Below are 22,401 nucleotides of genomic sequence, written 5' to 3' on the forward strand. Positions count from 1 at the left end.
TCGCCAATCAGTTGACAGGAAACCGGCAGCGCGCGGAAGAGGAACGTCTAGCTATGCGTTCATCTGATCAAAAACAAGCTACGTTAGCAACGGTAGTTTAAGCTAATAACGAACTACGCTCTGGGATAACAATACAACGTCCAGTCTGCCCTTTATTTCCAGGAAATGTCTGGGAACCACATATAGGGGTTTTCTTTAATCAGCGTATCGCTGTATTAGGTAAACATAGATCCCGCCGTGCTTGAGAAATTAGTTTGAACGTTATCCAAATGTTAATGCTAATGCTGAATGAGGCTAGCTGATCGTAAACTGTCTGAACCTTAACCACAGCTAGCTAAGTTAGCTAACGTTCGCGAGCTAACGTCCTGTAGCAGTGCTACGTTCGCATTGTCAAGTAGCGTCGGTTAAAAGTCGTTATCAACCTAAAGGCACTGCAATTCGGTCACGGAAGGTGAAGCCGTGGTCGTAAAGAACGTTACATATAAGTTATAAAAAGGTGAAGATAATGCACCACGTCAAGATCAAGACTGAAAGGCCAGGTGAGTAACGTTAACGTTACTACATTGTCACTCTAAAGTCATTAGGATGTTTCTAAGATCCTGCATAAAGTATGCATTCAATATGACCTCTTAATCGTAGCTATGGTTTATTCGTGTTCAATAAAACACCCACTGTTTACAATTATTCATTACATGCAGATTCAGAGGGGGCTGGTGCACGCAGCAGATTGGATGCTGTGTTAAAGGGACTGGTAGAGAGGACTGAAAATGAAAGGTCCGTTAAACTGTCATTATTTATTATTCCATTGTGGTTACTTTCCTATAAGACTAACAAATGTTTTCATTTTGAGCAGGGAGCAAAATGAGGGTGATGCTGGAAAAATATCAGCTGACTCCTTAAACAAGTATGGATCAATTATTTGTATTTCACACGTTTATCAAGTGTAGTATGTATGATGTATTCTAGCTGTGGCTGTGAAGTTAGTGGATATCTGTTATTTAATTCAATATTAAATATTAACTGTGTTTCTCTTGCTCCCTAGGGATTTGTCTCCATCATCTGCTGGAAAAAGGCAAGTGTTTATTTTTCACTGCTGAAATCTGAATCTCCCTGTTCTCTCAATGATGTTATAAATCTCACATTGGCAACTTGCATGCATTCCAGGCCATCAGCTAGATTTCCCCAGCACCGGAGAAAGAAGCGAAAAGAGATGGATGAAGGCATACCAGAGACCAATCAACACAAACAAAGTAAACTAAGTGCAAATGTTGAAAATAATTCAACAAGAACTATATTTGAGTATTTGCCTTGTTTTTGTCGCTCATTTTGTTCACTTTGCCTTTCACTTCATTGTACAATTTTCTTATATTACAAATGTCTTTCTTTTATCTTCCCATTTTTGTCTCTCTCCATTTGTTAGATGCTTACATTATTAAGTTATTTGATCGCAGTGTGGATCTGGCTCAGTTCAACACCAGCACCCCTCTGTATCCTATCTGCCGTGCCTGGATGAGAAACAATCCTTCTGTTCGAGTGGCACATGCTTCCCCAAGCCCCCCACACAGCATGGTGGAGGAAGAGGTGAGGCCATACAGTTATGTCAGATAACTTTTATTCAACATATGCGTACAACACCAGCATTTACACAAATTAAAGTATTTTAATTGTGACACATTTCTCCACTGTACATTATAATGGTGGGTTTTAAAAGTTGTGTCCCCTATTTTACAGAGTAAAGAAGTTATTATTATTGTGGCCAAGAGTATCGTCGTAAACAATATAACCATAATATTGAACCACCTTTGTGGGAATGCAAATACAATTTATAGAGCTGAAATATAATAAGATTACTTCACACTATACCTTGGCTTTTATCCATAGGTTCTATAACACCTCCTCAACAAACTGCAGGTTTCTCAGCACTAGATATCTCAGAATACATGCAAATAAAACTGATTAAGTACATAACCAAACATAAGTGAGTAAATGTTTTATGTTTGGATTTTGTCATTTCTTTGAGCTGACATCATACACTAAGTGTAAGACTTTAGCCTGACTCGTTATAATTAGTGTGATCAGTGCTTTTGCAGATAATTGAAACATTGAAATAGAAAAAAAGACTGCTTACCTAGACTATATTAAGCATTAACATTACGCCATGGTCTTCAGGCATCATACTGCCAGGAATATATTTTTTTATGTAAATGGCTGTTCAGATGCATTCCTTAATCCAAGTTTCTTTTGGCAGCTTACAGACATGATCAATGGTAAAGGCCAGAATGTGTACAGACTCCCTCCTCCAACCTCCTGTGCAATCAGCACCTCTGGTGAACCCATCAATCTCAGGATCCCACAGACTGAAAAACCTACTGTTAACAAGGTTCTGTATATTATATGAATGTGTTTTATTTGATATTAAATTACATGAATCTATTTTACATCAAATGAGTTAAAAAGCAAACTAATCAATTAACTCAATCTGAACTTTTTTTTGCACAGATGACTGACTCAGCTCCTGTATCAAGTTCTCTCATATGTGACCACATGGAACGTTGGAAAAAGATAAGGCAAAAGTATGTTTTTCATGAAATTTTTTTTTTGAAAAAGCACTGAAACATCTGACAGTTTGGAATGGATTGAGCTGACCCATATTGTTCTTTTTGTTTTCTTCCTTTCCAGATGGAAGGAGTGCTCTAACAAGAACCAGCTAAGATACAGCGAGAGCATCAGGGTCCTTAAGGAGATGAAGGATCTCTATGATCGCTAGCTGACTTGTATCGTAGCTCCCCACCACAGAATGGACTCTATGCATTGTTAAGGAACCGTGGTGGGGCGGACATTGTTTGAACACACCTGCCATGTATGCAATCAGACACGTAAGAAAGCATGAACAGATCCTGGAGCCTTAAGAAGACAACATGTCCTTTGCATTGCAGAAAACGATATTTTGAAGGGTGTTTAATTTGTGTTGCAATTGTTTGTGCGGGAATGTGTTCCAGTGTGATGTGGGATTGTTTTTATTCATGAAAAATCTGTGTAGATGTCTGAATAAATGAATCAGTTTTCCAGACGCACTATGACTTCCTCCTTCATGGGGCATCCTAAACATTAACAAGACTTAAGTCTTTTTCATGCTTTGCTTTCTTTATCACACAAGTATCAGAGGACACAACAACTACGACACTACAAGAGGTTTGTCTTGGAGGATGTAATTACTCCATAAGAGTAAAATACCTAACATTTGGTATTCACTATGCCTCGTTCTTTTGAAATGCATAGTAGCATGTTGGTTCTTTTTTTGTCCAAACCAATACATGTTAATGGAATTTTTAAAGTTGTTAGTTTAGAGGAACTTCACAGCAGTGTAGAATGAATGTGTTGCTTTATCCTTTAACCCTTTAGGATGTATTCCAAGAAAACTCAGTATGTCTCATCAGAGTAGCTTGTGGTTCTTTAAGAGGTGAAGCCTCAATGGTGACAGTTGTAACAGATTACATGTCGTACTCCGAAGTGAAGAGTCAGTTGAACACACCCTGAAACATGTTCTGTTGTAATATTGCTGACTTGACAGCAGTTACAGGAAGTGGCCAACAACTATTCAAGCAATAACACATTTGGCTGTTATCCTGCTACAGCAGTTTGTATGTGAAATTGTACTTTGAGATCAAGATAACACCTGTACCACATTAGCAGTCTAGGAATTGTGGCCTGTTTTTAGTTTAACTCAGTTTGGAGAAATCTAATGTGTTGTTCATAGATATTAGTCTACATCTGCAGTATTGTTTATTTATTTGATCTGTTCCAGAACACAGTGGAGAAAACTGTGCTACCAGGAAGACACCATGCTGGATATGTGACTGACTCATATTCACTTTCTGTGAGTTTCTGTGTGTTGCTAATTTATGCATTAATACTGATTATATGAACTACTTTTATTTACTCACTACATTATCCATTTAGTGTCATTGTGTGTCTTTTATACGCACAGATTAACTAATGTTGACTTTGTATATTTCACTGTCTTGTCTGCCTCCCTTTGGAAAAGTACATTTATTTTTCAAAACACATTGAGGGATTCCCTTAGGTCAGCAAATTGCACTGCCCCCAGAGGCCAAAGATAGCGTTGCACGTACTCGCAGCTTTTCAGTATTCCACACCTGTAGTGACTTTGTGTTGTTTGTGTGCGATAAACCGATACTTGTCGATGTTTTGTATCCCATATTAATAAAAGCATTTTACTTGAATTAACTACAAGAATGCCTGGATATTTTAACAGTCACACTTTTTGATTTTTTTGTTTTTTATTTTGTGGTTCTACAATTTCACTCCAAAAAGACAACATGCTTTTAGACATTTTAAATGGAGATTTTAGCAAATAAATCACCAAATCATGGCTGGCAGCTGCTCTCATGTCTAGGAGGTGAGCGTCCCACCCCCTTGCCTCAGTCCTTCCTGGGTTTGAGTGATAGAACTCTATAAGCTTCCAGTCCATAATGAATTCACTTCTTAGTCGATAATGCATAATGAAGATAATAAAGAAAAGAAATGAGTATGCAAGGAATAAGTCCTACAATCATGGCTTCCCATAGTTTTCTATTTTATTTCCTTATTTTGAACTGATATATACAGTGGTGTGAAAAAGTATTTGCCTTCCTGCTTTTTTCTTTTTTTGCATGTTTGTCACTCTTAAATGTTTCAGATCATCAAACAAATTTTAATAGGATAACTCAAGTAAACACAAAATGCAGTTTTTAAATGAAGGTTTGTATTATAAAGGGAGAAAAAAAATCCAAACCTACATGGCCCTGTGTGAAAAAGTATTTGCCCCCTCCAGTTAAAACATAACTTAACTAAGGTTTATCACACCTGAGTTCAATTTATCTAGCCACCACCAGGCCTGATTACTGCCACAGTTCCCAATCAAGAATTCACTTAAATAGGACCTGCCTGACAAAGTGAAGCTCCTCAAAAGCAAGACATCATGGTGAAAACCAAAGAAAATCAGGAACAAATGAGAACGAAAGAGGTGACAAAAGACCCCAGAACAACATCAAAAGAACTGCAGGCCTCGCTTGCATCAATTAAGGTCAATGTTCATGACTCTCAAGACGAAAACCACTGCTGAGCCAAAAAAGTATTAAAGCTCGTCTAATGTTTGCCAGGAAACATCTTGATGATCCCCAACACTTTTGGGAGAATACTTTGTGGACTGACGAGACAAAAGTTGAACTTTATGGAAGGTGTGTGTCCCAATACATCTGGCGTAAAAGTAACACAGCTTTTCAGAAAAAGAACATCATACCAACAGTAAAATATGGTGGTGGTAGTGTGATGGTCTGGGGCTGTTTTGCTGCTTCAGGGCCTGGAAGACTTGCTGTGATAAATGGAGCCATGAATTCTGCTGTCTACCAACAAATCCTGAGGGAGAATGTCCGTCCATCTGTTCGAGACCTCAAGCTGAAGCGAACTTGGGTTCTGCAGCAGGATAATGATCCAAACCACACCAGCAAGTCCACCTCTGAATGGCTAAAGAAGAACAAAATTAAGACTTTGGAGTGGCCTAGTCAAAGTCCTGACCTGAATCCTATTGAGATGCTGTGGCATGACGTCAAAAAGGCGGTTCATGCTCGAAAACCCTCCAATAAGGTTGAATTACGACGACTGTGCAAAGAGGAGTGGGCCAAAATTCCTCCACAGCGCTGTCAAAGACTCATTGCAAGTTATCGCAAACACTTGATGGCTGTTGCTGCTGCTAAGGGTGGCCCAACCAGTTATTAGGTTTAGGGGGCAAATACTTTTTCACATAGGGCAATGTACATTTGGATTTTTTTTCTCCTTAATAAAAGAAAACTTCATTTAAAAACTGCATTTTGTGTTCAATTGTGTTGTCCTTGCCTTATATTTAAATTTGTTTCATGATCTGAAACACTTAAGTGTGACAAACATGCAAAAAAAGAAGAAAGCAGGAAGGAGGCAAATACTTTTTCACACCACTGTATGTTTGAGGTTTTCTGTCAAATCAAGTGGTCTGATTTGCAGAGTAGAAGCCCTGCATAAACCGTTGCGGTACCCTGAATGATAAAACGCTGTGTCTAGTGAGTAGGCCTAGTGTTTTTCATGTGGAAGGAAGAGAACATCTCATCAAAAATACATTTTTATTCATTGCATTGAAATAGGTATAGTACAATTATTAAAGCTCAGTCTTATGTTGATGATTAGCCTGTCAATAACCATGACTGGAGGGCCAAATGCATAAAATATAAACATCAAATGGGTATCTTTATCATATGAATTACAGGCGATTATTACATATCTGATATCTTGAAGCTAAGAAAAATTAACAAAAAAAAGAAGAAAAAACCCCTCATCGTTACACAAAGAACTTAATATTTACATCTTAAAGGAATTATTCTTTCTGATTATACCTGGAACATATTGGGAGATATGTGATGTTATCAAACTAACATTGTAAAAGTAAGAAAAAGGGGGAATTTATAACTGGTGAAACATAAGAAACAGAATGGGTATGTCTTATCAACCATATGTGAAAACACCTGATCAAGGTGCTTAAATATATATTTAACAACAACATTAACAACACATGTATATATAATATTCAACTATTTCCTGTGAAGTGACCGCACATTGCCTGGTGATCTTAATCAGTGCTCATCAGTGATGTCAACTTTCTTTTTGGTGAAGTTTAAGGAAGTGGCTGTTGAAGCATTATTCAGTGATCACTGTCTCCCTTCTTCACAGCGTTGTTCACTTTTTTCTCTGTCAAGAGTGACGAAGTGGTCGCGTCTTTCATCTCCACAGGTTCAGCTGAGTCAGACTTCCGGGCAATCCGAGAAAAGTGTGATGACAAGGAGCGAGAGGACATAAATGTTAAGTGGTCCTCTGCCAGGGCACTCTCAAGGACAACGCATATGGACTGCTTCAGCTTCTTCTGGAATTCATCACACATGAAAACATAGAGAATGGGGTTGAGGCAGCTGTTCACAAAAGCTAGAATTACCACCAGATTACCTCCGATCCGAACAACAGTCCGGAGACTTGTGTTGGTCTTGTAGTAATATTCTATGAAACAAAAGATGTGGAAGGGCAACCAGCAGATGAAGAATGCAAGAACGACAGAGAAAATGATTCGCCAAGATCTCTTTTTCCTCGTCCCATGCAGACGCCTTGCACGAACAACTATGGCCACATAAGAGACCATTATTACCAGGAACGGGACGAGGAAGCCCACAACAAAGCGAAAAATGTTGAGGCTGTGTAATTGTCCGTTTGTGATGTATTTAGAATAAGAACAGACAGTCTTGCCCGGGGAGATCGCTATCTCACGGAAACAGGCAAAAGGGGTGCTGCAGGCCATAGCAGTCAGCCAGATGAAGAGGCATATGAGCTGGGCTTTACGAACGGTGCGCTTGTTTTGTGCCCACACCACCACCCAGATGGACAGGCAACGATCCAGACTAATGGCCATCAGGAGGAAGATACTCGCAAACATGTTGACGAGCGCCACGAAGCTGTTGAGCTTGCACATTAATTGTCCAAATATCCACTGCCCCTTAGAGACATAAATGATCGTGAAGATCAAGAAGCCCGTGAAGAGAAAGTCAGCCAGGGCCAAGTTGAGAAACCAAACCGAGTTGACCGTTTTCTTCATCCTGAAGCCTGTCACATAGATGACCAGACCGTTGCCCAGAGTCCCCATGATGAATATCACACAGTAGAGGACCAGGGAAGCCAATTTCATGTTTCTGAAAAGCTCGTTCTCTCCAGTTGGTCGAGGTGCAGTGGAATTGACGTTATCTATTCAACAAAAAAGAAATGTGTCATAACAGACGAACAGATTGTTTGATTGCTTTTATAACCGTGCATAAATGATCTGTTTTCATTCACTGCTTGCTGTTTCATGGTTTTCATTACTGGTTCTGTAGGAGCTCCCACTTTAGTCCTAGATTGGCTAAAGTAGTCACAGAGTACCTTTTTCCAAGTTCATCTTCAACTCATTTCACTCAGCTGCTGTTGTGATTCCAAAATAATGTAACTAAAAAATTAACTAAAAATACAGTTAATGCATACCCATTTTAGATTGTTGCGGCAAGTAATGATGGCAGACCACCTTTCTGTTAATGCAATTTAAAAGCAATGTTATTATATGTTTAAAGTATCTTACCAGTCCCCATTTTTCTGATGCTGTGTGAATCTGTCTTTAGTCTCTATCTGGTTCAGACTTTACTCACTCACTCTCTCAGATCACTCCTCCTTTTCATTTCATGCAGCTGCCAATGAGACGGTACTTCTGCTGCTGGTGTGACTTGCAAGTCTTGCACAGGGATTGGACAAAATAACAAGAACACCAGAATATAATTAAATACAAAAGAATGTCTGATCTTGAAATTACTGGAGCTGAATGATCGTCACTCTCATGAACTATCATCAACAGCTGAAATAAGCGTCAAGGGCTCTTATGTTGTATATCTCATTATCTTTTCATCAAGTTGTTTTCAAGCCACTTCTGGTAATTTCCCCCACTTTTTGAGTCTATTCTATCTAGCTTGTTAGTGCAGCTCTTGCCCTTTTTTTGTGAGGATTTTACAAGAATTTTACAAGAATTTTAAGATTAAGATGTGATCTTAATCTTAAAATTCTTGTTTTCTTGTAGCTGCACAGTCCCTCTGAAAAGCAACAACATGAAGACCAACACGTGTGTTTTTCTTTAGTTATATGTTTAATGATTTCTCACAAATGCACCAAACAATTTGCACATTAGTTGGAAGCAACAATCTGGTTGATCCAGTTACGCAGGTAGGACACGCGGGCGTACACGGCAGGGGTGCGCACGTTGCAGTTGGAGGTTCCCCAGGACACGATACCAACAAGGGACCACACTCCACTGTTCTCACAGACCAGAGGGCCGCCAGAGTCACCCTGAAATGAGAAAATGTGTTTCTAATTGGCTTTTGAAATGCATGGCATCTCTTGTTTTCAGTACATCTTTGTACAGGATGTGAGCTAGCCAGCTCTTTCAAAAACAGGATACAGATGTACCGCATAGATATAATCCTCTTTAGGAACACTTTTGAACTACCCACTATAAATTTCATTGTGTGTAAAATAATTTGAAATGTTTAACAATTTGTACGTTTACAAAGTATTTGCTTGATGCTTCAAGATGGCCAACATTTGTGATATATCATCACATCATTTGTATTTTGTGTACGTACAAAATTAATTATCGTTTCTAACATATCTGTATTTCGGGCAGAGGTTGTTTATTGATTGTTACCTGACAGGAGGACACTCCAGAAGCACCAGCGCAGATCATGGCGTCAGTGATTCTGTTATAACCCCAGTACTGCCTGCACTGTTCAGGGCTGAGCAGAGGCAGGGCAGTCTGCTGGAGGGTGCGGGGGCTTGCTGAGAACGGAGAAGACATGGAGATGAGGCTAGCTGCACAGATACATATTTTATATCATACTTAGGGAGGTATTTAACGGAGCCTTTATATCTGTGGAAATGGAACTGCTCACACGTCCCTTTGAAAAATGACCCTGTGTGTAAGACTTAGAAAACTCACAGGTTTGGCCGGTCTTGCCCCATCCAGTGGTGACACATTTGGTTCCAGAGGGGATGCTGGTGCCGGCGGAGGCCAGGCACACAGGGGACACGCGGGATGTCATCTGGACTGGGGAGGACAGCTTCAGAAGGGTGATGTCATTGTTGAAGTTCTGGCTGTTGTAGTAGGGGTGAGTGATGGCCTGGATGGATGAGCATGAATCAGAAGCAGATATAATGTTTTTTTTAATGACACATCTACCCAGGAAATGGGTCCTTAAAGTAAAAGATTACATTTTTAGAAATAAAAGAAAGCATGTGTGTGTGTGTTGGGGTGCTGCTTACCTTGGAAATGGACTTGACCTGAATTTGCTCACCGTTGAACTGACGATCATGTTCTCCCAGAATCACACGGTGGTTTCTGGAACTGAAGAGCATAAAAACAGACAGAGGGGTGCTTACAGAGATGGCAATGTTGGGGTTTTTCTCCCGTGGATGGGGATACCTCAGCACTACTTACGACACGCGGCAGTGAGCAGCGGTGGCAACCCAGTACTGGTTGATGAGGGATCCTCCACAGAAGTGGAATCCCCTAGCATCCTACGAGTGAACATACAATAACAATCTTTTCTTAACCACATTTTCTGGATTACACAAAGGTAAGATGGGTGTGGTGGGCAGCTACTAAGGTTACCTGAAGTGAAACCTGCCAAGGCCAGGACCCAGACACAGCAGTCTGCCCATTTACAATCTTGTTGTATCCATTCACTTGGGGCTTGATAGCAGGTACTCCACACCCTGAGACCAAATCACACAGTTGAAAATGTATCTGCATGTCCCACGACACAGTGCACATACTGTATACCAGGATGTGCTCTGTGTATTATTATGTTTACAATCTTTTTTAAAGTGCAAGAAGCCCAAATTAAAGAAAGATACCCATAACTGCTACCCCACCGTCACAGAAAACATTCCTACGGATAAATCACCTGTCACTCACCGAGTGCAGAGACCACCAGAGCAAAACAACTGACAAGCAGCAACATGGCAACGTCTTGTTCGGGATTCGACTACCTGAGTGATCTCCTGTTTGGGACACTGGCTTTTATATGTGACCCTGGGTGCCATGTGTAGCACACATGCAGGTACCCCCCGAATCAACAACAACTGCGATAGGTCTGGGACGACGACATCTGGTGATAAGAAACTGATGACTTTAACAGACTCATTCATCCACTTCGTCTTATGCTCGTGTTTGTTCTGTTGTTGCACACATAGGTCATGACTTTTAGCGAACAAATTGTTGCATTAATCAATCCACTGGTCAGAAGCAACAGCACTATGCCTTGTTATTATTCTGAAAAGAAAAACAATCTTGACATTTTACAATCTCTGTGCTCTCAAATTCATGTTCATGCATTTACACAACATACGATAGTTTAACAATGCATAACCTCGTTTGCAGCCTTGTGTAAAGCCACCACTTCAGCAAAACGAAGATGTAGCAACTACTTCCACACCTCTTTATTTCCTGTGTGAACACTGGTGTTACAGGAAAAAAGATACTGATCAAACTCAACTTGTACCTGTTGAAATTATAATTTCAACAGGTACAAGTTGAGGGTGCATATGTATTTATGCACACAGAATATACTGTTGAATTCTTGAAAGGTGGTCTTGAGGTTTTTAGATATGTAATGGTATTAAAATACATACATCACAAGAAACACAAATCAGAATCTCATTGGTGACCTTTATTGATTTAATGTTTAAATACCACAGAAATAAAAAGGTGACTTTTTATGCAAATCATCACTGGAGATAACGTGAATGTTATGACTGTGTATCTGTCAGATGCTTTAGTTCAGTTTTGAACAAACATTATGGAGTAAATCCTAACAAGCCTGCGATCTAATGTGGATTGGATATGTATTCTGATTAAGTAAATGGCTTTAAGGCAGTAAGTAGATAGGCCTTGGGTTCTGAGATAAAGATGTTGTCAGCATAGTTTTTAGTCGACCTCCTCGATAGTTGGGCCTGAGGAGGATCCGCCTCCAGCTCCACCAGGGAAGCCACCAGGCATCCCTCCTGGCATCCCTCCTGGCATCCCTCCGGGCATCCCTCCTGTTCCCTCCTGGTATAGCTTGGAAATGATGGGGTTGCACACCTTTTCTAGTTCCTTCTGCTGGTGATCGTACTCATCTTTCTCTGCCGTCTGGGTAACAAAAGGCACAAAGAATTAGTTCTCAGAACTGGGTGTGTTGGTATTTAACTGTGACTTTATGAAAATAATATGATAGGAAAATGGGGAAATTGCTTCACATTGTTGACACGATACAGGGCCCCCGTCTGCTTTCACAATGTCAGCCAAAGAGGAAACCTTGTCTCTCATGAAATCTGGTGGTTCAGTTAACAGTGTTATTACCTGGTTCCTGTCCAGCCAGGCAATGACTTCGTTGCACTTGTCAACGATAGACTTTTTGTCCTCTGGGCTTATCTTGTCTTGGAGCTTCTCATCCTCTACAGTGCTCTTCATGTTGAATGCCAGAGACTCAAGGGAATTTTTGGCTGTGACCTTCTCTCGTTGGGCCTCGTCCTCAGTCCTGAACTGCTCTGCCTCCTGCACCATCTGTTCAATTTCCTCCTTGCTCAGCCGCCCTATGGGAGAATGAAATATAAACCTGTGCACCTCCTCATATACGTTATTTTCTCTGTTCATGTACAGCATTCCTGCAGAATTTGTGCTGCACCATGTTCTGATTAAATAAGTATTTCTTATTGTTAATATGCTTATCTACCTTTATCATTGGTGATGGTGATCTTGTTCTCCTTCCCAGTACTTTTGTCCACTGCAGACACATTAAGAATGCCGTTGGCATCGATGTCAAAGGTCACCTCGATCTGAGGGACACCTCTGGGAGCAGGTGGAATACCAGTCAGCTCAAACTTGCCCAGGATGTTATTGTCCTTGGTCATGGCTCGCTCACCTTCATAAACCTGAAAACAATGATCCAAATCATATTTGGCCACATCAGTAAACACGTTCAGGCGTACTTGTATTACACTTGGGGCAATAACGAGCCTGCTGTCATTTGTCTAGAACTTTACTTCAAGGTTGCGCTACCTGAATAAGCACACCAGGTTGGTTGTCTGAATAGGTGGTAAAGGTCTGGGTTTGCTTGGTGGGAATGGTGGTGTTCCTTTTGATAAGAACCGTCATCACTCCTCCAGCAGTCTCAATTCCCAGGGACAGAGGCGTGACATCCAGCAGGAGCAGGTCCTGTACATTCTCAGATTTATCACCAGCCAAAATGGCCGCTTGCACAGCTGTGGAGAGTTTCCAAATGGAGAAGCTAACGTCATGACAACAGGAAAGTTTTAATATAAACCATGTTTGAACAACAGCTCATCCTAAAAACAGTAATATGACCACAAAATGAGTGTAAACGCCGTAGAGATACCCACCTGCACCATAAGCCACAGCTTCATCAGGGTTGATGCTCTTATTGAGGTCACGGCCGTTGAATAAGTCCTGCAGCAGCTTTTGAATCTTGGGGATTCGTGTGGAGCCACCCACTAGGACAATGTCATGGATCTGGGCCTTGTCCATCTTGGCATCCCTCAGGGCCTTCTCCACGGGCTCGAGGGTCCCACGGAACAGGTCTGCGTTGAGCTCTTCAAAACGGGCCCTGGTGATGGAGGTGTAGAAGTCTATTCCTTCGTAGAGGGAATCGATCTCGATGCTGGCCTGGGTGCTGCTGGAGAGGGTGCGCTTGGCGCGCTCACAGGCTGTGCGCAGGCGACGCACGGCACGCTTGTTGCTGTTGATTTCCTTTTTGAACTTGCGCTTGAACTCACCAATGAAGTGGTTGACCATGCGGTTGTCGAAGTCCTCGCCGCCTAAGTGAGTGTCACCGGCTGTGGACTTGACCTCAAAGATGCCATCCTCAATAGTCAGGATTGACACATCAAAAGTGCCACCGCCGAGGTCAAAGATAAGGACATTACGCTCACCGCCAACCTAAAATAATTGGTAAGAATCACTAATCGGAACATGAAAGAGGTTATTGTTTGCATTTCATCAGCGTGTTACCTTTTTTGTCCAGGCCATAAGCAATGGCTGCAGCAGTGGGCTCATTGATGATGCGCAGCACATTAAGCCCAGCGATGACTCCGGCATCTTTGGTGGCTTGGCGCTGGGAGTCGTTGAAGTAAGCAGGAACTGTGATAACAGCATTGGTGACAGGCTGTGAAGACAGTAAGATGAGTCAACATGAACAACTGTGTTATAGAAAACTCTGAAGCTTACTCTATGGAAACGTTTTCTCATTGTCTTTTGAGGCAGAGGAAAGTGCTGTGATTCTGAGTCATTACATTTAGGATATGTTGCACCCTTCTGATTTACCTTGCCGAGATAAGCCTCAGAGATCTCCTTCATCTTTATGAGGACCATGGAGGAAACCTCCTCAGAGTAGAAGGTCTTGATCTCACCCTTGTATTCCACCTCTACCTTGGGTTTGGTGGAATCATTCACAACCTTAAAGGGCCAGTACTTCATGTCGGACTGGACGACAGGATCGTCAAACTTACGACCGATCAGACGCTTAGCATCTGAAAGAGATTGGAAAGGAAAAAAACAAGACTGTGTTAGTCATGTGTTGCTTTTGGATCACTGTGTCGGAGCCTCTTGCTTTTTGGATTGTTGCAGGCCTTACCAAAGACAGTGTTGGTTGGGTTCATGGCCACCTGGTTCTTGGCAGCATCTCCAATCAGTCTCTCGGTGTCTGTGAAGGCCACATAGCTGGGCGTGGTCCTGTTTCCTTGGTCATTGGCAATAATTTCCACTTTGCCATGCTGGAAGATGCCCACACAGGAATATGTGGTGCCCAGATCAATGCCTACTGCTGGTCCTTTAGACATCTTAAATAGAATAAAAAAGATACAAAAGAAATACATTGGTATGATATGATTGATATGTTGGCCCTTTTTGTTTTGGACATTAATCTATGAGTGAATGTGTTTATGATCAATGAATAAAGGTAAACATTTATGTGTATGATTGCGATTGTTCCGTACATGAACTTGAAACATGTGGTATTACTCAAGCAATGTGTATGCACCTGCATACTATATGTACACTCACACATAAACCTATATGGTCTGTCCCTGTTACATAAGTCCAGATGCAAGGCCACGTGAGGCTTAACTAGTGGTGGAGTGGCATTCACAGCATAGTGGCTTAACCTCCCTCCTGAAACTCAAGACCAGACGACTGGTGTATGTCACATTGCCCTTTAATTCCTTCTCACCACCTCTCCTCCCTCGGCAACAGCCAGGCTGCTGAAATGGGATGTACTGATCCTGCAATAGTGATCGGTGTGTCTATTTTCCGACAGCTGGCTCCAAATAGCGTGCAGTTACTATAATAAGCATCAGCGTATCTACATGGTAATGAATGGAAGGTAGCTAAAAATGAACTGATCATTTATCTGGTGACCACATGTGCCTGGTTCAAATAGAACTAGAGTCGTATGCTTAACGGGTGAAAATAAAACAACGTGTTCCTCTAATGTTCCAGAACGGCTTCATCCTATATCAGACTATTGAGTTATCACTTGTTACCCGGTTGTGTAACACGGAGCAGAAAATGCTGACAGTGCTGTTGCTTCACTGCCTGTCCTACGTCAACATCTTAAACTTGCCATGTGCAGCACAAAAGAAATGTGTTGGAACATTATAAATCCCTTTTGCGTGTGACAAAGGGATGCACACATGGAGGCAGTTTGAATTAGACCCTGTCTAAGTTTACAGCTTATTGCTATTCATTTCATCTGGCTGAGGCAACATCACATCCAACCGACACTGATGCGATATAGAAACAATTAATCCAAATCATCCAAAGAGACATCTTGTTTACTGGACAGTCACTGATCCGCGTGGTTTTTCTGCAGGATTCTGCCTCAGCTTGTCATGCCAGTTGTTTGACAGAAGCCATGCAAGCAAGACATATGAAGTCAGGCTGAGTGCAATGCCTCTTATAGAAGGGGGTTACCTTGTGCTGTCAGACGTTCAAGACTCGAGTTTACTGAGTTTTCGCCAAGTGCCCAACACTCCTCTCCAGCTCTCCTTTCCCTCTCCTGGCAGGCGGACTAAGAGGACGAGTGTCTCTGCTCCCCACTGTATATAGAGAGCCCACCGAGGTGTCAGGTGACTCCACCAAGGAAAGTTCTAGGCCCAGTGTTCCTTGAAAGAAAAATTGCTGTAACCTTTGTAACCCCCGGCCAAGTTGAGAAAGAAGAAAAAGTCAATTTTAAAATGACCGGGGCTTTGATTTGGCACCTACACCTAACATGTTTTTATTATTTCTGAGTATTGCTTGGTTATGAAGAAGTTCCTGCACATTGATAATGTTGTTCACACGCTCTATTGCCCACGCTGCTGGGACATTGAGTACACAGTGTGGTCAAAAATACTTATGAACTATTGTGAAAATCTCTGGAATCGTACAATGTGCCCTTTGTCTTGAACAGATATTTAATCATAAACGGCCTCAAATCTCAGCCAGAAATAAATGCCATTTGCAACGTAGGACGTTTCATAAATAGATTACATTATTGGCTCATTTAGACAAATTGTAAGCAGTCATGCGTTTTGTGATTTGTGTCTCAGGAGGTGGAGCAGGTCATCCATTCATTGCTGTCTGCATGAGGTCATCCATCACCTGAGGCTGGTTAGTAATGCTAGCTGGTTGAAACATGCAACGCCACATCGTAAATAATCGTAAATAAAGTTTTATTGAGGTATAATTTTCAGGTTATTAAAATTGCGTCTTTGTTTATTCTCTATTAAAGACACAGTAGTGCAGTGATCTCTTTCCTTCCTACTACATGGTTCCTCTTCCAGAGCTCAAAAACTGGACATCTATTCTCGTTACATGGGCCACTCTGACACAGGGGCCATCTGGCATTATATATAACAGCAGTTTGCTGCAGACACCACCTGTTGCGACACACCGGATCTTGATATTCACACACGCCTGTCAAGGAGTTGTTTTCTTCATGCAGTTGGTTATTGCATAACATTTCAAATGTGATTCATATCTCCCACAAAGATAAGAAGGAACTAAAGCTTCTTCTTTTTTTAGATGTTGACGAAAGCAACCTAAAAAACCCACAGTTGCTCTTGGTCAACTGTCATACAATAAATACTGTACATGTATAATAAACAGCACAAGGGTAACTTAAGGTAAGCAGTCATCAGCATATTTCCCTCAGAAATAAAAACTAAGATAAAGAATGTATTAAAACTCTAAATGGGGATTAAATGTCCCTTAATACAACTTACAGTTTCATGAGAGACTTTAACGTCAGGTTTTTAAAAAGTTGGCGAGCTATTACTTTAAAACAAGTAAACCACGGAGTTGACAAAGAAAGTCCTCTTCTTGGCTCTTGTCTGCTCTGCAGCACACATTCATATTGTCCCAAGCACAGCGCTTGCAGTAGTTGTACAAATGGTGCTCTGCTTTCTTCAGCGTGCTGTTCAGGTCCAGTGTTCCCTGAAGGCTGCACAAAAAGGGCAATGGTTTAAGCAACGCATTCATTCACAAATGCACAATTCCTTTTATTCTGAAGAGTTCTCCATGTCTCAGCATGCAGACAAACCTGCTAGTGAACTGGATGAGTTGTACATCATCTTTGCACCGCAGCAGAGCTTCTCTGTTCTCTAAGAGGATGGCTGCACAGATGAAGAGCTCAAAGGTGAAGTCAGTGTTGATGGCCTGCAGCTCCGACTCAGAACTGTCCTCTGCACAGACACATGGCTGCGTTAAAGTCAGACTATCCCTCCCCATTCGGCCCTACTTATTCTTGAATCAACTTGAGTTCTTTGTTTCACCTGTGCTGCATTTTCGTGCCAGCCTTTCCTGGTAACGGGCTCGGTCTACTTGCTGGGAGATGAGTTCCAGGTGGTCACAACTCAGTATCTCGAACAAACGCAACGCGTCACTGTGTTCAAACTCTCTCTGGAAACCCAGCAGCAGCCACCTGAAAAGGACACACACAAATGAAATGTGCATGTGGAATGGAAACGCATATAAACCCATATTCAGAAATATTTGATAAAAATAGAGAATGGTTCCAAGTATCTGTGCAGATATACCTGTGGCAGAAGGTAAAGCTCTCCATGCTGTCTGTGACCAAATGAGCATAAAGATGAGGGTCCAGTTGCTTCAACAGGGCTGCCTCCAACTCTAAAAGAGATTAAACACAATGTATTCATATGATTAAACTGCAGAATGTAAACTCATTTACAGACTGTACTTCTTTGCAGTGAAATCTATAGCAGAAGACTGAAATTGGTTAATGGCAAAGCTTTTTTCTGGACAAATTTAATTTGATTTCTAATGCAGTTTGTCTGGTTTCTGTCCCATGTATTGTGTTTTGGTTTTGTTTGTTTTGTTTTTGCTTGAATGGAAAAATAAAAGACTTTAGGAAATCAGTACATTCTGTACTGTACTTGAGTACATACTCAATACTTGTTGACTAGTTGATTGCATGTATTGCAATTATTATCTTCAATATCCTTGTTTGGCCACTAGAGGTCCCAGATCTACCTCATTTCACAACATATATATCTTGAAAACGTAACATTTATAAGACATAAAGTTGTATTTCTTTTTTATCAATCCCACCTATTTTCCTGTGCAGACCATCAGCCCTGAAGTCCTTGGAGAACTTCTCCATGTAGCAGGAGAAACTCCAATAAGTGTCGACCTCGGAGTCGAGGACCTCCATGAAGCGGCTGCACAGGTCATTCATTCCTTGGGCATAACTGACCTCTGGATCAATCAAGACAAATGGTATGCAAACAACCAACAGTTAGTGATTTGAATGGCACAACACACAGCCTCTAACGTTATCCAATCTTGCCTGTGTCAATAAACCTGAGGTGGGCTCTTTCTTGGTGTTTACCTGGATGAAAAGCAGCATAAGTGATGAGGATATCTCTCAACACCAACAGATTGCCTGAACCTTCAGCCCTGCAGATACAGACGTGAGCAGGATTAGTTGAACACTGCAGAACTTATTCGATAGACTTATTAGTCTCTATAGTTATGAAGATGAGCCAGAGAATGATAGAATTGGGCAGGTAACAACTTAGAATTATTTTTCCCCGTCAGGAAAATACTAGTAATACTTCTACTAGAAGTGATACAAATTTGCAAGCTCAATTTTAAACTATTTAAAATCAAGCTCTCCATTATTCATTTTTATTCTATATATTATTTCAGTGTTGCATTTAGTCAGACTGGTTCTGGTGTCCTGAAAGCCAGGAGACACAATCTTGGTAGCTACCAAATTAGGTTTGGGCTGTTTATTTTCAACCACGCTCATCTAAACCCAGAGCAACGTTAAGCTCACTGAAGTTATACAACTTTGAATTCAAGTTAAAAAAAATGTTGACAGGCACAAACAGCTGGTTGGACGTTTTAAAGCATGAGCGGCCTGTGTAACTCACTGCTGTGTATGAAGATACCAGGATTTCCTTGCTTCGTGTCAACATAATGATTCTAAATAAAACCCACAACAATGGCTGATAATCACTCACTGATAATAGCTCAGATCTCTGTTAGTTCGTGGCACATCCTTGTCAATGATTCGCGTAGCTTCCCGCAGCTCCTCTTCGTCAAATGTGACACGCTCAAACAATATCTGGCAAAAGGAAGGAAATGTATTCGATCGATACTGATTGTGACATTTGAGTGACCTGCTTTAGTAGAGTTCATACATTTGAAAACACTTGTTATTGACTAGAAATGGGAATAGTACTGTATAGGCTGCCAGTTCATGCTGTTGGAGCTGCTTGTGCAGTATCACCACCTAAATGTACACAAACGCCCCAGACAGGCCTGCTAAACCCTTCAGTGAGGCCAAAGAGATCACATGATACCATGTGTAAATAAATGGTAAACTGTTTGCTTAACATTATGATATCCTGTTGTGTAATTTCCCTAAACATACTTCACTCCTCCTTTAAACACATCATCTCTTCTATCAAACAAAGACAAAGAAAATATATTTAATGAAACTACAAATATCTGCCAAAGCAGAAATGTATTTAATAGAAACAGAACGAAACACTGAAATTTATCGATTACAAATATTCTGACATATCTAACCTGTGACTGAAGCTCTAAGAAAGCCAGTCTGTCCCTGACCTCCTCAGACTGGTCCTGAGTCTGTTGCTGGGCCTGTGCCTGCCTCTGGTCAAAGTACCTCACTGCTGCCACCAATTCGGCTGCAATGAAGATAAGATTATGTGGTCATAGATGTTTTGAAAAGAAAAAGCAGGGACAGAAAACACTTCACATCGCACAGCATGCCATTCATTGCGACAGAGTTGGCGAATGTTTGGGCTTTTACCGTCAGTGCCGTTGAGGTGCATCCGCACGGCCGGAGGAAGGAACTGCTGCCACTTTCTCTTCATGACGCCGTAACGCACGGCCATCTGTTCCTGCAGCAGAGAGCGCTCTAGAGCTGTCGAGCCGCACGGGTACATCCCGAACAGGAAACGCCACACCAGGCCACGCTCAGAGGGACACACGCCACCTGCACGGGGATTGAAAAAGCTTTTGATCATTTATAGTGTGGCGGTAAAAACAACTGTGTTTTCAAGCCAAAAGGTTATTTGGGCTTCACTCAAACCAACCTGGACCAAAACAAACCCCCGAATGGATCACGTGCAACAAGTAAAGCTTTGCAGCTGTGAAAAGAGAGAATCTTTAGGAAACAAATCACTGATCCAAAAAGTTTGTGAACTTTGCCCTGCTTTCATCCGGGGTTAGAGATGTCTTATGTAACGTTTCGCTGCGCAGGTTCTTTAATCTTTGGTTTCCATGTTTGTGGGGATGGAATGTGCATAAAGGTCAAAGGCCAAAGTAAGGGAGGGTGAGTTTCCACATTCCTGCTCACAGATGATGGATTCGGAGTGATGTTTTACCCCAGTGAGTAATCCTCTGTGTCGACGTTTATTGTCCTGTGCCTGATGCCCAATCAGCATGCCAAGATAGCGCCAGGACCAGACAGAAGTCTACCTACTTCAGAAACACTAATCCAGATCCTCATTCCTTAGCTTCACACACTTCACTGAATGTTTATGTCCGGCTGGGGAATCTCATGTGACTTTGTTGTTTGTTGCTTTAAGTAATATTACCAACTGTCTAAATGGTATCTGTTGTTTTATCAGAGTAGTCACGCTGGAGTTCTTTGCTTGAGGGGGTTAGCTGTACAATGGGATGGGAGATCTCAGAGAAAGGAGGGAAGCAACTGTCAGACCCTGCTGCAGTAAAATTAGAGGTTTTCTAAAGGGACCCTGGTGCTCTGAGACACTGCTGCTTTTAGGCCTCATCAAGGACTGTTCAGTGTGAAAAAACATATACATTATTATATAATGTAATACACGATTTGCCAAGCACTTCCATGTCATGCTGTATTAATAAAGTTATGTATAGATAATCTATCAAACATGTATTTCACTGTAGAATCATTGGTTTCTCCTGCTTTCATTTAAAACTGAACCACACTGACAAATACGTATCATATACATTATACTTACTTATGTTGCATGTAAAACAGTTATTGCATAAGATAAATATATATACAGTCATATATATTAAGACAATCACAAACTTGCAAGCAATCCTATTTTGGATTTTTGTGATTTGTAATATCTGCATCTATTTTGATTTCAGTTCCTCGACAGACAGACAGAGCTACCGTTTTTGAAAATATGCATCCTCAGCCTGGACTCGTCGACCCTCCCCTCGGCGTCCATGACCCCGGGTAAGGTGAGCCGTGCGGCGGACAGAGCGGGGGAGCTGACCGCCGCGACCCTCCTCTGGACACGGACCTCCGGCTGGTGACTGTCCCGCGAGCTCCCCTCCTCTCCGGCGGTCTGCCGCGGACTCTCCGGGTCCAGGTCTTCCATCTGAGCCCGCTGTCGTCTCGGTCGCACCAGCAAGCACACCACAAGCAGCGCTCGCCGACACGCAACGAAGTCTCATCCTTCTGCAGACTGCCGCTCCCTAAACAACTTTCCCGAAACAACCCATCGCCAGCCCGGGACCGACTTCCGCCAACAGGAGTCGACTCGAGATCACAAAACTTGTTGAGTGAAGTTCAGCGAATCATTTCCGGCTCTGCCGAGTCTCACTCGGAGGAGCCGCGGAGTCATATGACTGCACCTTGAGATCTTGGCCCACATTTCAGGTGGACTCCAGTGCCAAAGTTCACGTTAGCTTTAGGAGCAAGCCTCGCTCCAGCTCGTGGTTTCATTTCCCAACACCAAGTACCAAGAGAGGTCCTGTTTAAGATAATCAAAGTCACTTTAGAATTAAAATACAGTTAAAATAGAAACAAAAGCAACAGGACATAAGAGCAGTATTACTCTCAGGAGACACATTAAAAATACTTTGTGAAAAGCTTTAAATGATAGTTGAGAATTATGTACAATTGGAAGGGTTATTGATTACTGTAATCCTCCTTTTCATATCGGCTGCAAAGTCTTCCCTTCCTACAGTGATTTAATGGATGGGGACTAAATAAGGACAAAGTCGATGCATTCTAAAGTTGCATAATGTGAGGCTTTTGAAGAATCAAGAGGGCATCTGTCCATTTAGTATGAAATTCATCCATTGTGCCCTCATGGCCTGTGTGTGGTATAAAGCATTCGGTGCCAACAAAACCCTTTCACTTTGAAAGATTAAACTTTGTCTCACTCACTCACTATCTGTGTTTTCAAATGGTAGGCACAGACTACGGGGGTTTCTTGATGCATGTG

General features: G+C 41.7%; 5 protein-coding genes across 5 annotated transcripts; 1 reads left to right on the forward strand and 4 right to left on the reverse strand.

Annotated features, from left to right (window-relative positions):
• The first annotated feature begins 78 nt into the window (after positions 1-78).
• On the forward strand, positions 79-3,072 carry lin37 (lin-37 DREAM MuvB core complex component). The gene is made up of 9 exons (XM_084026968.1): positions 79-539; positions 699-774; positions 854-904; positions 1,043-1,072; positions 1,165-1,250; positions 1,421-1,581; positions 2,249-2,380; positions 2,500-2,573; positions 2,680-3,072. The coding sequence occupies exons 1-9, from the start codon at positions 506-508 to the stop codon at positions 2,765-2,767; spliced, it is 732 nt and encodes a 243-aa protein (XP_083883094.1). The 5' UTR covers positions 79-505; the 3' UTR covers positions 2,768-3,072.
• Positions 3,073-6,141: 3,069 nt separating this feature from the next.
• Positions 6,142-8,312, reverse strand: LOC311024519 (chemerin-like receptor 1). Its single transcript, XM_084026949.1, has 2 exons — positions 8,183-8,312; positions 6,142-7,815 (listed from the first exon to the last, which is right to left on the reverse strand). Exons 1-2 carry the CDS (start codon positions 8,190-8,192, stop codon positions 6,731-6,733), a joined length of 1,095 nt encoding a protein of 364 aa, XP_083883075.1. The 5' UTR covers positions 8,193-8,312; the 3' UTR covers positions 6,142-6,730.
• Positions 8,313-8,775: 463 nt separating this feature from the next.
• Positions 8,776-10,626, reverse strand: LOC311024526 (chymotrypsin-like protease CTRL-1; the record flags this gene model as incomplete). Its single annotated transcript, XM_084026962.1, has 7 exons — positions 10,565-10,626; positions 10,259-10,362; positions 10,085-10,164; positions 9,910-9,991; positions 9,587-9,767; positions 9,296-9,426; positions 8,776-8,937 (listed from the first exon to the last, which is right to left on the reverse strand). Exons 1-7 carry the CDS (start codon positions 10,608-10,610, stop codon positions 8,776-8,778), a joined length of 786 nt encoding a protein of 261 aa, XP_083883088.1. The 5' UTR covers positions 10,611-10,626.
• A 788-nt stretch (positions 10,627-11,414) lies between these two features.
• On the reverse strand, positions 11,415-15,734 carry LOC311024501 (heat shock cognate 71 kDa protein-like). The gene is made up of 9 exons (XM_084026933.1): positions 15,617-15,734; positions 14,280-14,484; positions 13,970-14,175; positions 13,660-13,811; positions 13,030-13,586; positions 12,689-12,891; positions 12,363-12,561; positions 11,990-12,222; positions 11,415-11,779 (listed from the first exon to the last, which is right to left on the reverse strand). Exons 2-9 carry the CDS (start codon positions 14,482-14,484, stop codon positions 11,576-11,578), a joined length of 1,959 nt encoding a protein of 652 aa, XP_083883059.1. The 5' UTR covers positions 15,617-15,734; the 3' UTR covers positions 11,415-11,575.
• A 605-nt stretch (positions 15,735-16,339) lies between these two features.
• Positions 16,340-21,888, reverse strand: LOC311024511 (TBC1 domain family member 15). The gene is made up of 10 exons (XM_084026944.1): positions 21,339-21,888; positions 19,986-20,171; positions 19,742-19,860; positions 19,171-19,274; positions 18,534-18,601; positions 18,254-18,400; positions 17,722-17,812; positions 17,458-17,606; positions 17,226-17,367; positions 16,340-17,126 (listed from the first exon to the last, which is right to left on the reverse strand). The coding sequence occupies exons 1-10, from the start codon at positions 21,547-21,549 to the stop codon at positions 16,958-16,960; spliced, it is 1,386 nt and encodes a 461-aa protein (XP_083883070.1). The 5' UTR covers positions 21,550-21,888; the 3' UTR covers positions 16,340-16,957.
• Between the last annotated feature and the right edge of the window lie 513 nt (positions 21,889-22,401).

Source organism: Eutrigla gurnardus, assembly GCF_963514095.1.
Source record: "Eutrigla gurnardus genome assembly, chromosome: 14".
In the NCBI taxonomy this organism is placed as follows: Eukaryota; Metazoa; Chordata; class Actinopteri; order Perciformes; family Triglidae; genus Eutrigla; species Eutrigla gurnardus.